We start from the raw sequence: 12,561 nt of genomic DNA, 5'->3' as shown, positions 1-12,561 counted from the left end.
ACTTAAAAGTAGATTAGTTGTACTCAACTTTCATAAAACACTGAGAGAAAATGAAGTTAAATTGTATTAGGAAGGAGTTAATGTAGAATATACAGGGATTTTACAATATGATAAAAGATTGGTTGAAAATCAGAACAACTGTAAGAATCTGGTATAATTTATATTGATAGATCTCTACTTTTCTATAAGGGTGAAATGTAATTGATACATGGAGGGTTGAAATACAACCCTCTGCCAGACCTCAAGTTTTGTGATTTTTGTTTTAGGCAGTAACTAGAATAAATAAATTGCACCAAGATTTTTAAAGCTATAATGGAGGGAACACGTTTGTTGATATTAAAACTACTACTGGTAATGCCAGGAAACATTTCTTTAAAGTACTGTAACTGTGTTACATCCTTAAATCTAAGTGCAGTATCAGTCGCAGATATATGAATGTAGACTTGGATAAAAAAAAAACCTGGAATATATAGACAATTGGCAATATTCTAAGGAAGCAGTGTTCCTATTTTATTTTCCAGATGACGCTACTTTATGTTCCTTTTATTTTTTTCTTACCACTTATTTTACAAATGATATATATTAACTATAGGATATTTTTAAAAGTAGAGACAAACAAGAACAAAAAAGTGCACGTGTAATTCCACAAATGAGGGGAGAAAATCAGTTAACATTTTCATGTATATTTTCAGACCTTTTTCAACATACATGTATATATAAAAATATTTTATAAGGCATACTTTTAATTTCGTACATAAACTTTCGTAAAAACAGGAAATTTGTAATCTTTTGCTTGATTTAATATCATGAACATTATTTCCTATTACTAAGTCTACCTCTTCACTTTTAATGGTTGACATAATTTACATAATCCCTACCTTTGGTCATTTAAGTGTTTCCAAACGTTCACTGTTATTAACAACTTCAACAAATATCCCCAATATTGCTTTTTTTTTTTTTTCCTTAAAGTAAGCAGAGCATTGGAACAAATTAGAAAACCAAGGCACTTACTCATCCAACAGATATTTATTGAACACTTATTTGTGCCAGAGATTGCATTAACTGGGAGCTGGGAAAACAGAACTGGGTAAGGCAAGATCTCCACTTTTAATTAACTTTCAGTCTCCTGGAATAGAAAGATGAGCTGAGGAACCCGAGAGCACAAATCGCTCCTCTCTTTAATGTACTTCAAGAGAAAGCTGCTGGGTCAGTGGCCAGGTGTGTGTGTGTGTGTATTAACTAAGCAGTTTCTAGAATTAAAATCCCTAATGTTAATAGGCTTATGCATAAAATAGATTAATCCACAACATCTGCATGATCCACGATCTTAGGATCTGCAGAGACAGAAAAGCTGGACACACTACCCAGCAGCCTCGCCCCGGCTCCCGGCAGAGAAAACCCTCTCCCCGGCCTCCTGGCGCTGGCGCGATCCCACCGCGGGGACCGCTGCACCCCCTTCTCGCGTCCTACGCCTGGCGGCCAAAAACAAAACTGCCCAGCCACTTCCACTTGGAGAAGCCCTCCTAGCCGAGAGGGGCATCCTGAAGATCAAGGGCGAGGCTGGAAAACAAACTTTGTTCTGTGTTAACTTAGTAGGAGCAAAGCGATTCCAGGAAGGGAGGCTCAAACTGTGCGCAGCGTTTTTATAAAAATTGTTTCAATGGATACACGGGGGAGCGGGGCAGTCTGTGGCAGGGCTTGAGAGCAAGCAGGAGACTGGCAGGCCGGCGAGAGCAGGTGGCCCGCCGGCCGCATTCCGGCCTCCTCCTCCCCGCTCGCCTGCGTTTGGACAACGGCTTCCGCGGCGGCCGAAGGGGAGCATCCTTTACGCTGCCAACTCGCATCAATGGGACTTTCCTCGTGGGAACTGCCCCTCCCGGCGAACGTGCCCTCCGGGTCCGGCGTGGGCGGGTGGGCTGGCGCAGCGAACTTCGTGCAGACCTTGGGGTCGGCTCAGTGCTCCTTCCGCGCCCGGGCAGAGACAGCACCACCAGCCGCCGTCGCCGCCTAGGGGGCGGGGGAGGTGCCGCGGGGGGCGGGTGCGGCGCGCGGGGAGGGGAAGGGGTTCTCGCGCGATTGGGCGAGGTTTCCGGTGTTGTGACTGAAACCCGTCAATATGGCGGCGATCGGCCGCGGCCGCTCTCTGAAGAACCTCCGAGTACGAGGTAAGCCCGCTGCAACCCTCACTCCCCGTCGCCCGGCGCCCGCCACCCCTGGCACTTGCCTTCCCCTGGCCCTGGGTGGGGGAGCGAGCCGGGGCGCTGGCCGGAGCCAGGGCAGCCGCAGCTGGCCTGAGAGCGAATCCTAATTGGGGCTGTGTGTCTGTTTCGCGCAGGGCGGAATGACAGCGGCGAGGAGAACGTCCCGCTGGATCTGACCCGAGGTAACGCGGAGCGCCGCGGGCGCCGGCGAGGGCGCGTTGCTGGGGAGGAGCCGGGTCCGGGGCTGGGGGCCAGAGGCAGGGGCGGGCCCCGCACGGGACCGGCGGGGTGCGGGTGGCAGAGCCGGAGCCCCGCCTGCCGGCCCCCGGGAGCCGAGCCCGGGTCCGCCTCTCCGGACCCATCCCCCTTCCCGGCACCCGCTTCCCTCGCCCGAGCCCTTCTCCGGGCCTCGGGCTGCTGCGGGTGCGGGGGAGCCCCGAGTGAAACTCGGCAGACCCAGCGATCCTCTGGGCTCGAGCTCCGGCAGAGTGGTTTGCACCTATCCTGGAGTCTGGCAGCCCAAGCTGGGGGCAGCCGGAGGGAGGTAGAGGCTGTTATTTAGGTTGCAGGAGGATGTTTGAGGAAAGAGCGACCACATCCTGCCCTCCCCGTCCCCGGAGCAGAAGCCGGACCTGCTCGGTGTTTGCCGACTTCGTGACTGCTTTCCCCTTTGCCCACCGTCCTGTGGGGACCCGCAGCATTGATAACTCGGTAGTGAAACCTAGGACTGGTCATTACTGCTAAATGTCTGGTTTATGCTGTTTCCCTTCTGCTTCCCTTTCCCGGGCCGCTGGGACTGTAGTTGGCTAAAGACCGCCCCCTCACCCTGCTGCAGGTTCATTGTTTACCTTCTGCAGTGGAGATGGGTTTGTTTACACCTCCCGAACTGAGGAAACCCGGCTTATATTTTTAATGACCTAATCCCATTGCTAGCCAGTGTTTCTTGTATCACTCACAGTACTAGAGTTTATTCGACATTATCTCGTTGAAGATTTAGTAGTTACGTACAAGATTCTTTTCTCTCCACGATAAACAGGATTTAGCCTGCTGATTCCGACGAAGTCATATTTCACACGGGCTGTAGCTTGGAGTGTAACCCGGTTCAGCTGTACAGAATCGGTTTCTGAGATCTATGAAACACCTTAGGAAGTAAACAAACAAAAACTTGTAGACATTCTGTATGAGATCAGTTTTTTACGCTATGTCGTACCTGACGTAATGACTGTTATCTACAGTAATTTGTTAAACCTGGGCTCCTTGTTGGCTAAGGCAAGAGTGAAAGCGTAGTGCATTTTCTAATTTGTTTTATTTTGCATATCACAGTGTAAGATCACTGTTTTATAAACTGAGTAGTCAGCTTTCACTTAGCTACAAGAGTACATTTTTATAACTTAGTATTTTATTCTGAAAGTTCAGGGACTTAGTTTTGGGGGAACTAGGTCCCTTTACAAGCCAGTTTATAAAATATAATACAATATAATAGAACTTAAGTCTTGGAAATGCCTACTAATTAGATTATCAGTGCACTGATTTCCAACATTTTTTTCAGCAGATCGGTTTTGAGAATTAGTACAGAAAGATGTAAAGCTATTTACTCCTGTGCAACTGTTTGAAAACTTGGCTATAACATACATGTGAAAAATCTATGTAAAATAGATTTACTGGTAAACTTCCTAACAAGCATAATTTCTACAATTTCAGGTCTGTAAAAGATGTAATTAGTTGAGTGATTTAATTTATATACAGGCATATGTGTTTTGGATGAAGGCGAAAGGGGCACTTAATAAATTTGAGTTTAACTTGTGCATTAAAAACCTGCTTAGATGTGGTGCGGGAAATAATATAGTTGTATTTTACATTGAGTTCGTCGAGCTCATGTGTATAGTGGTTTCTCTGCTTGGTATCAAAATGTTGAGTTGTGGAAGAGCTTAGGTACGTATCTGTTTTGATAATTTTGGTTTACTCCAGTTTTACTGAGGCACACAGGTAACTCTGTTTACTATTTAAAATGCTATATTAACAGAATTTAGTAAGCACCTATGTCCATAGGTGTTTCCAGGTTAATATAAATAGTGCAGAAAATGCCGTTTCGGCTTGCCCTGACAAACTGTACTTCAGTTTGGAATAAAATATACACAGCCATTTAAAACTGATTGCAAAAATAAAGAGTGAGAGATTATATGAGATCTGTATTTCTAAATCATAAGGAAGTTTAGAATTAATCTGAATTAGTCATTTTATAGTGATACTATTGTTTTAAAAAGTTGCTGTTGTGACAAACATTTCGTTGTTCAAAGAAGGCTTGAAGAAAATTCATGAGGAATTAAAGTTTAGTAATAATTTGAGAACTGTGAGGCAGTTTGGGTTGCAGCTGAAGGGCAGCTGTTTGTGGATTAGATTACAGTATGTAAAAACATAGTTTGGGCAACCAAAAATTTTTTTGTTTAATGCCAAGGCAGTGTTTGCTTTTATTCTTATTGTTTTAATTTAATCTTTTAGAGATTCATTGTGTATATACCTAATACAGCTCATTGTAAAATAGAGGTCATGGTCATTGTAATCCCTAAAGGAGCCATCAATGTGTAGTGAGAAGAGAGTTGACTATAAAGTCAAATCATTCTGGGTTGTAACCTCAGCTGTGAGATTTAATAGTTGGGTGATTTGGGGCAAGTTATTTGACCTTGCTTTACTCCTGATTTCTTCATTTTTAAAAGAAGAGATAACTTCAAAGAGTTAATGTGAAAAGTAAATGAGCTAGTTCTTAATTAAAATACTTGGCATAAGACCGGATACTTTGTGATATTTAACATTAGTTGCCTTCCTACATTGTGAAGTCAGAATTGTAAAACTCACATTAAAAATACTTCAAACAGTTGTTTTGAGAATTATAAACTTGTTAATAAGGAATTATGGTATTCGAGCTTCTTTTTTTGAAACATACTGTTGTACTAATTGGGCATAGTTATCTGAAGTTGAGTTCTTGAATACAGCAACTGTAAAGTAATCTGTGTCATTTCCAATAAATTAAGTGAAGTGCAATCTTTTATATTCACTTCGGATAAAATGTGATACTGTATTTCATAGAATCTTAGAATTTTTCTCCCTGACACCAGGAAATTTCATACTATTTTAATAATGACTTGGCTAGCTTTGCAAGCTTCTTGAGGCTCAGAAGAATTCTAAGTTTCATTGGTTTTGGTACCGGTATTAGTGCTGTGGTTCATACATAGAGCACCTCAGTTAAAAATTGTTGATGGATTATTTTTTATCTAGTTTAGGAACTTCATTATAGTAGATTTTACAGTCATTGTATTGGTTAATTGTTGCTTTCAGTTTTGTTCAGACGACTGCTTAATTTGTGAAAGTCCCCAATATTTGCTAATGATGTTATTAAATACTGTCTATAATGCATGCCAAAATGTATTTTGAAGCCCAAATGCTTCCTCTTGCAATTCGTAATGCAAGGATAGACTGTCATTTCAGTCCAGTAGTGCATCTCTTACTGGTACTGAATCACTTGGAAAGATACAGTGTTCTTCCTGGGTAAACCCCTCCTGGTTTACTTTAATTATTGTGTTCAAAGTGAATTCCCAAAACATGGACACACTAGTTCAAATATAATTATTAGAATATAATTTATTTAAAAGTACAGTTGAGTTTTACAATTTTTGATTAACCCCTTTACATTTCCACTAAGAACTAAAAAACTGTTTTGGTTGCCGTTTAATACCTAGAAAAGTAGAAAGGTTATCCGAAATGATGTAGATTTGAACCCTTTTTATTTTCTAACTTCTTCTAGTTAGGAGTTTACTCATTTGTTTAATCGTTCAGTTAGACAAAATGGACATTGACTGAACATCTGTTATATACCAGATGCTGAATTAACTGCTGGAAGAATAAAAATGAGGAAACTGTTTCCCCCTTTTAAGGGGTTCATTGGAATATGTAAGGAAATGATTGCAGATGGAAAAATAAGTGATCAAACTATATAGGAAACAAAGGTAATGCGACAGTAGCCAGAGGAGAGAATGATCAACTGTCTGATGGGTAAAAGGATCAGAGAAGTCTCATAGAGGGGTTAAAATCTTAAAAGAATAATGGTGAACATAGTAGAAGGAAATATGTGCTCCCTTGGGAATATACTATACCCTGGGAAGGGGAAAGTTAGGAAGCAGAGGAGCTGCCTAGGGTGCTGCTGATATAATCTGACATGATAGAAGACGGGACCATGGTGTTGGCTACAGAAATGAAGTCAAATACATATTAAAATGGAAGAATTATCTAATTTGCTTTCTCCAGATTTCAGACTGATTTCGTAGTCCCCCCACTCTATGCAGTGAACTTTATTTCCTTATAAAAAAGGTAGAGGCTGCCCATCCAGTGTGAATTCCTCAATTGTCTCCCCAGACTTACTGTCTTTACTTTGATTCAGAGAATAAAGCATTTCTATTCCTTTCCAAGGGTAACTTGAAAAAACTTTTATGCTTCTAATACTGTTTCCTCAAGATTATTTGTAGAACTAAGATCTTCTCTTCATTTCTCCCTTCCAGTTGGCTTAGTTTTCTCATGTTCAGCAAGCAATTATTATGTTCTTCACATGGACCAGGTAACTATGCTAGTCATGGGCTGAAAGTGTGAGATACGGAGTGATGGCAATATTACAAAACTGTTTTTTTTAATGAAGGCTCTACAGACAGAATAGCTTGTCTTCACTCCACAACTTTATTGCTTAACCACTAAACTCTTGTAAGCAAAACTCTCCCTCTGTACTGAAAATAATTTCTTAAAAGATGCTAGTAACCTCTTGCAAAATTTGTGGGCATTTTTAAGTTCCACATTCTGCTATTATAAATACTATTACTATAATACTAGCTTTGTGCCAGGCACTGATTTCATTATTTTACTTAATATATGTTTTAGCTACACTTATTATCCTTGCTTTACAGTTGAGAATACAGGCTTTGAAATTTTGAAGGACCAAAACTCAGATAAGTAACTTAACCATTGTCACAGGGCTTAGTGAGTGACTGGTATGTGTCTGGTAATCATCTCAGAGTTGTGATGTGTAAAACTTTGCACCCCAAAGTGTGCCCGCTTTTCACATTCTAGGTATTTCTGCCATCCTCAAGCTAAAGATCCACTGCTTATCCTTTGTTGTGTTGCTAAACTCCTCTGATTTGCTTTTGAAATAGTTACTGAATTCAGTCTCTCCTGTTCCCATTGTCAGTTCATATCCTATTATGTCATCTTGTGACAGTAACATCTTCTCACCTTTTTTCACTCGGTCTACTGTATGGCTGCCAGGATTATTTCCCAGAAATCTAGATTTGATCTGGTTTTTCTCTTAAATGAAAAAACAAAACAAAACACATGCACACATTTTCTAGGCTCATCGTTGCTCACAAAATACAGTCCACATTTCTTTAGCTTGGCATTCAAGGCCTTTTTTGATTTATTCCCATATGGTTTTCTTCTGTACTGTTTTAACCGTACACATGTCAATATATCTGCCTCTTTGCATTGTTCACTTTTTACACACAGTCCGTCTCAGAGGATTGGGGGAGAGTTTGCCAATTTAAAGCACCAACCTCCATTCCTCTTCTTTCTCTGTGGAGACTGTATGCCCCTACTTGAGAATCTTTTAGTCAAAGAAGAATGTTTGCTATTCCTTGAACATGGCATGCAGTTTCACATTTGCTTGACCTTGCATAGGTATTTCCTTTGCCTTGAATTACATTTCCAGCACAGTTTATCTATAGAAGTCCTAATTCTTAAGGTTGAGGTCACATGCCACTTCTGGAGATCCTTCCTTATCCCAGTGGGAATTTATTGCTTCCTTCTCTACTTTTTTACATCTTTATTTTATTCTTTTCTAAATTGCACTTACCATTGTCTTACTTTATCTCTTTGTCCAGTTTCTTCCCCCTTCACTAGATCTTTAGCTTCTTGAGGGCAGGAGTCCTGTTTTACCCATTTTTAACATCTCCTTCCCCCAGCATCTATCAGATAATCACTGAAGCATTAATTGACTGGAAAAAGGGAGTGAGAGACATGGGAAAAGGAATAGTACAGTATTAAGGAGATTAGAGGGAAAAGCGTGCTTTAGGTTTGCTGTCCTGAGGGACAATGAAATTGGTGGTGCCGTAAAATGGAGAAGTCATTTGGGGAAGGATGATAATGAGTTCAGCTTTGCACCTTGAATTTCAGGTGATTATATAAATATGTAAAAGGTGGCAGAAAATACTAGAATGGAGGTTTTAGTTGTTCTGAATTTCTGATCTGATTGCTCTGTGTATAAGAGGTTGAGAAAGGGGATATAAATGGAGAAAGAGCTTAAGATTTGAATGTTTGAGGATAGATAAGATGATGAGGGTGTATATCATAGGGTAGGAATCAATAAGAAGAAAGGAGTCAACAGAAGAGAAGAGAGAAGATTGTGATCCCTTAAGCTAAAACGGTTTGGATATTTGTCCCCACCCAAATCTCATGTTGAATTGTAATCCCCAGTGCTGGAGGTGGGGCTTGGTGGGAGGTGTTTGGGCCATGGGAGTGGATCCCTCATGGCTTGGTGGTGTTTTTGTGATAGTGAGTTCTAGCAAGATCTCATTGTTTAAAAGTGTGTGGCCCTCTTACTCTTTCTCACTCCCACTTTACCATGTCAGATGCCTACTTGTGCTTCACCTTCCATCTTGAGGAAAAGCACCCCGAGGCCTCCCTAGAAGCAGATGCTGGCACCGTGCTGCCTGTATAGCCTACAGAACCAATAGCCAATTAAATTTCTTTTCTTTTAAATTACCCAGTCTCAGATATTTCTTTATAGCAGTGCAAGAACAGCCTATTACAGAAAATTGGTAAGTGGGAGTGGAGCACTGCTCTAAAGATACCTGAAAATATGGAAACAGCTTTGAAACTGGGTAACAGGCAGAGGTTGGAAGAGTTTGGAGGACTCAGAAGAAGACAGAAAAATGAGGGAAAGTTTGGAACTTCTTAGAGACTAGTTGAATGGTTGTGATCAAAATGCTGGTAGTGGTACGGACAATGAAGTCTATGATGATGAGGTGTCAGGTGGAAATGAAGAACTTAGTAGGAACTGGAGCAAAGGTCACCCTCATTATGCTTTAGCAAAGCATTGGCTGCATTCTCTTCATGCTGTAGGGACCTGTGGAAGTTTGAACTTAAGAGTGATGACCTCTGGTATCTGGCAGAAGAAATGTCTAAGCAGCAAAGTGTTCAAGATGTGTCCTGGATGCTGCTGACAGCCCATGCTCAGATGTAGGAGCAAAGAAATGACTTAAAGTTGGAACTTATTTTTAAACAGGAAGCAGTACATAAAGGTTTGGAAAATTTGCAGCCTAGCCATGTGGCAAAGAAAAAGCTTTTTCAGGGGAGGAATTCAGGCAGGCTGTAGAGCAACCACTTGCTAGAGATATTTGCATAATTAAATGGATGCCAAAGTGCTGATACCCATGACTTTGGAGAAAAGGCCTTCAAGGCATTTTAGAGACCTTGACAGCAGCCCCTCTCATCGTAAGCCCAGAGGCCTAGGAAGGAAGAATGGTTTTGTGTGCCTGGGCCAGGCCGGTGCTCGCTGCCTTGCACAGCCTCAAGACAACTGCTCCCTGCATCCCAGCCACTCAGTCTTCCAGCCTTGCTCAAAGGGGCCCAGGTACAGTTCGGGCTGCTACTTCAAAGGGTGCAAGGCATAAGACTTGATGGCTTCCACATGGTATTAAGCCTGCAGGTGCACAGAATGCAAGAATTGAGGCTTGGGAGCCTCTGCCTAGATTTCAGAGGATGTATGAGAAAGCCTGGATGTCTAGGCAGAAGCCTGCTGCAGGGATGGAGCCGTCACAGAGAATCTCTATTAGGGTGGGGCCAAGGGGAAATGTGGCGTTGGAGCCCCCCAGAGTCCCCAGTGGGGCACTGCCTAATGGAGCTGTGAGAAGGGGCCTACCATCCTCCAGACCACAGAATGGTAGCTTGACTGGCAGTTTGCGTGCTCTACCCGGAGAAGCCACAGGCGTTCAACTAAAACTTGTGAGAGCATTCCTGGGGCAAGCCTGCAAAGCCACAGGGCAAAGCTGCCCAAAGCCCTGGGAGCCTACCCTTGGCAGCAGTGTGCCTTGAATGTAGAACACAGAGTCAAAAGAGATTATTTTGGAGCTTTAAGATTTAATGACTGCCCTGCTGGGGTTTGAACTTGCATGGGGCTTGTAGCCCCTTTCTTTTGGTTGATTTCTCCTTTTTGAAATGGCAGTGTTTATCCAATGCGTATATCCCCGTTGTATCTTGGGAGTAAATAACTTGTTTGTGACTTTACAGCCTCATAAGTGGAAGGGACTTGCCTTGTTTCAGATGAGACTGTGGACTTTGTAGTTGATGCTGGAATGAGTTAAGACTTTGGGAGACTGTTGGGAAGGCATGAGTATATTTTGCAGTGTGAGGAGGACATGAGATTTGGGAGGGGCCATGGGCAGAATGATATAGTTTGGATATTTGTCCCCACCCAAATCTCATCTTGAATTGTAATCTCCAATGCTGGAGATGGGGCATGGTGGGAGGTGTTTGGGTCATGGGAGTGGATCCTTCATGGCTTGGTGCTATCTTTGTAAGTTTTCACAAAATCCGGTTATTTAAAAGAGTGTGACTCCTCCCCCCAGCTCTCTCTTGCTACTGCTCTGCCATGTGAGATGCCTACACACACTTTGTCTTTGCTATGAGTAGAAGCTCCCTGAGGCCACCCCAGAAGCAAGTACTGGTGCCTTGCTTCCTGTATAGGCTGCAGAAATGATAGCCAATTAAACCTCATTTCTTATAAATTACCCAGTCTTAGGTGTTTCTTTGTAAGAATGCAAGAATGGCCTGATACGTAAGCCAAAAGAAGAGTTTTGAATTGAAGGGGATGCTAGACTGTTGTATCGAAGTTGAAGTCCAGAGAATGAGGTTCTACTTTAATCTGAGGAAGATGTGGCATGCTGTTTTACCTATCTGGGCTTCTATCTCCTCACCTCTAAAATGCATACTACTTTATACTTGTAGCACTTTAGCCTTTTATCTTTATAATTCTCACATATCACTACAGACCTGGAATATTGAAAAGGTTAAAAAGAAAGCATTTGTAGCCTTATTAAATCACTGTGAGTAGTATTCCCACAAACAATAATGAATACATGTAGGAGTGGTGGTGTTTCATAGCACTTTAAACTTAAATTACAGTCAACTCTCAATTTCCTTTTAATGATCAACCTGCAGTGACTTGCTGCCTCCTCCTGCTTCCAGGTGTCAGGCTACCAAGAGTAAGACTGCAAAAATCTCAGTGGGGTGAGCGAATGATTTGCTTGCCTGTATATCTGTGCCTCTGTCACCAAGCTATTAAATACAGTCCATTCTCAATTACCTGCCTTAAAAAGATGAATAATGGTAGAAGAATGCTAAATATATAATCTCAAATATTTATATTGGTGAGAAAATATTTTATGTTCCTTTCTCTCCCACAATAGATTGATGTATATTTTCTTCTACATTTTATTTGAATTATTAGCACAGATTTTTGTTTCCTAAGCAAATACTGTTAGTGGAAGAACATAAACAGATTAAAATATTTGTTAGATAATCTGTATGAATAATTGAAGTTGACTTAATGCTTTTTGGGTCATATACAGATACTGTTATTTGTGGTTTTTTTGTTACAGTGGCCAGGTTAAAGTTGAATGGCTCCTTAAAAATTATGTCTGTACAACAAATGTAGTTATAAAATTACACAGACATAAAAGTAAATTGAAAATAATTATGTAAAACTAGTTAATATGTATAAAATTCATATACCCAAAGTAATAGGGTTGAAAGATAATAAATATAAGTATATTCTTCATATTCCTCTTTTAGAGGCTTCCAGCCAGATTACGTAAACTGAGCAATGTACCTGGAATGATGAAATTTATATAAAATATAAAATTGAGGATATTCTGACGCTTTAAACATATCCTGTTAAAGATGTTGGTAAGAAATACAGAAAACATTTTTTTAACCTTAATTACCTGGATTTTCAAGAATCTGGCTCCTTCAATTACTTTTCCTTTTTTTTTTTTTTTAACCCCATTGTGTTAATTTGGATTTGTAATGATTTTATTAATGTCAACCAGTATAGTTTTGATGACATGGGTTAATTGTATTTATATATATATTTTATGATCACATGGGTTAGTTAATACTGTTGTGATTGAGGAAGGCATATATCTTCCTTCAGGGAGTTTCTGTTGGGATATAGCTATATCAGTGTACAGTTAAAAGACAGTAGTATTTGAAGCACATGCCAGTTATCTTTGTAAGGGACTCTGATAGCTAGAGGAATTCAGAAAAA

At 41.0% G+C, this 12,561-nt stretch overlaps 1 protein-coding gene across 6 annotated transcripts in view; it reads left to right on the top strand.

The window, feature by feature from the left end:
• Positions 1–2,075: 2,075 nt before the first annotated feature.
• Positions 2,076–12,561, top strand: part of RICTOR (RPTOR independent companion of MTOR complex 2) — a 128,808-nt gene continuing 118,322 nt past the window's right edge. For 4 of the 6 annotated variants that reach the window (XM_050793402.1, XM_050793395.1, XM_050793397.1 and 1 more), the window contains exons 1-2: positions 2,076–2,165; positions 2,336–2,383. In XM_050793402.1, coding sequence (XP_050649359.1) covers positions 2,117–2,165; positions 2,336–2,383 — 97 coding nt within the window. In that variant the 5' untranslated portion in view covers positions 2,076–2,116. Of the gene's footprint in view, positions 2,166–2,335; positions 2,384–2,621; positions 2,913–12,561 lie in introns of those variants that run through there. The other 2 variants (XM_050793400.1, XM_050793401.1) reach the window with 2 other exon arrangements.

This window comes from Macaca thibetana, chromosome 6 (genome assembly GCF_024542745.1).
Source record: "Macaca thibetana thibetana isolate TM-01 chromosome 6, ASM2454274v1, whole genome shotgun sequence".
NCBI classification, from domain to species: Eukaryota; Metazoa; Chordata; class Mammalia; order Primates; family Cercopithecidae; genus Macaca; species Macaca thibetana.
The sequence above is the reverse complement of the archived record's forward strand: the minus strand, read 5'-3'. Positions and strand labels throughout refer to the sequence as shown.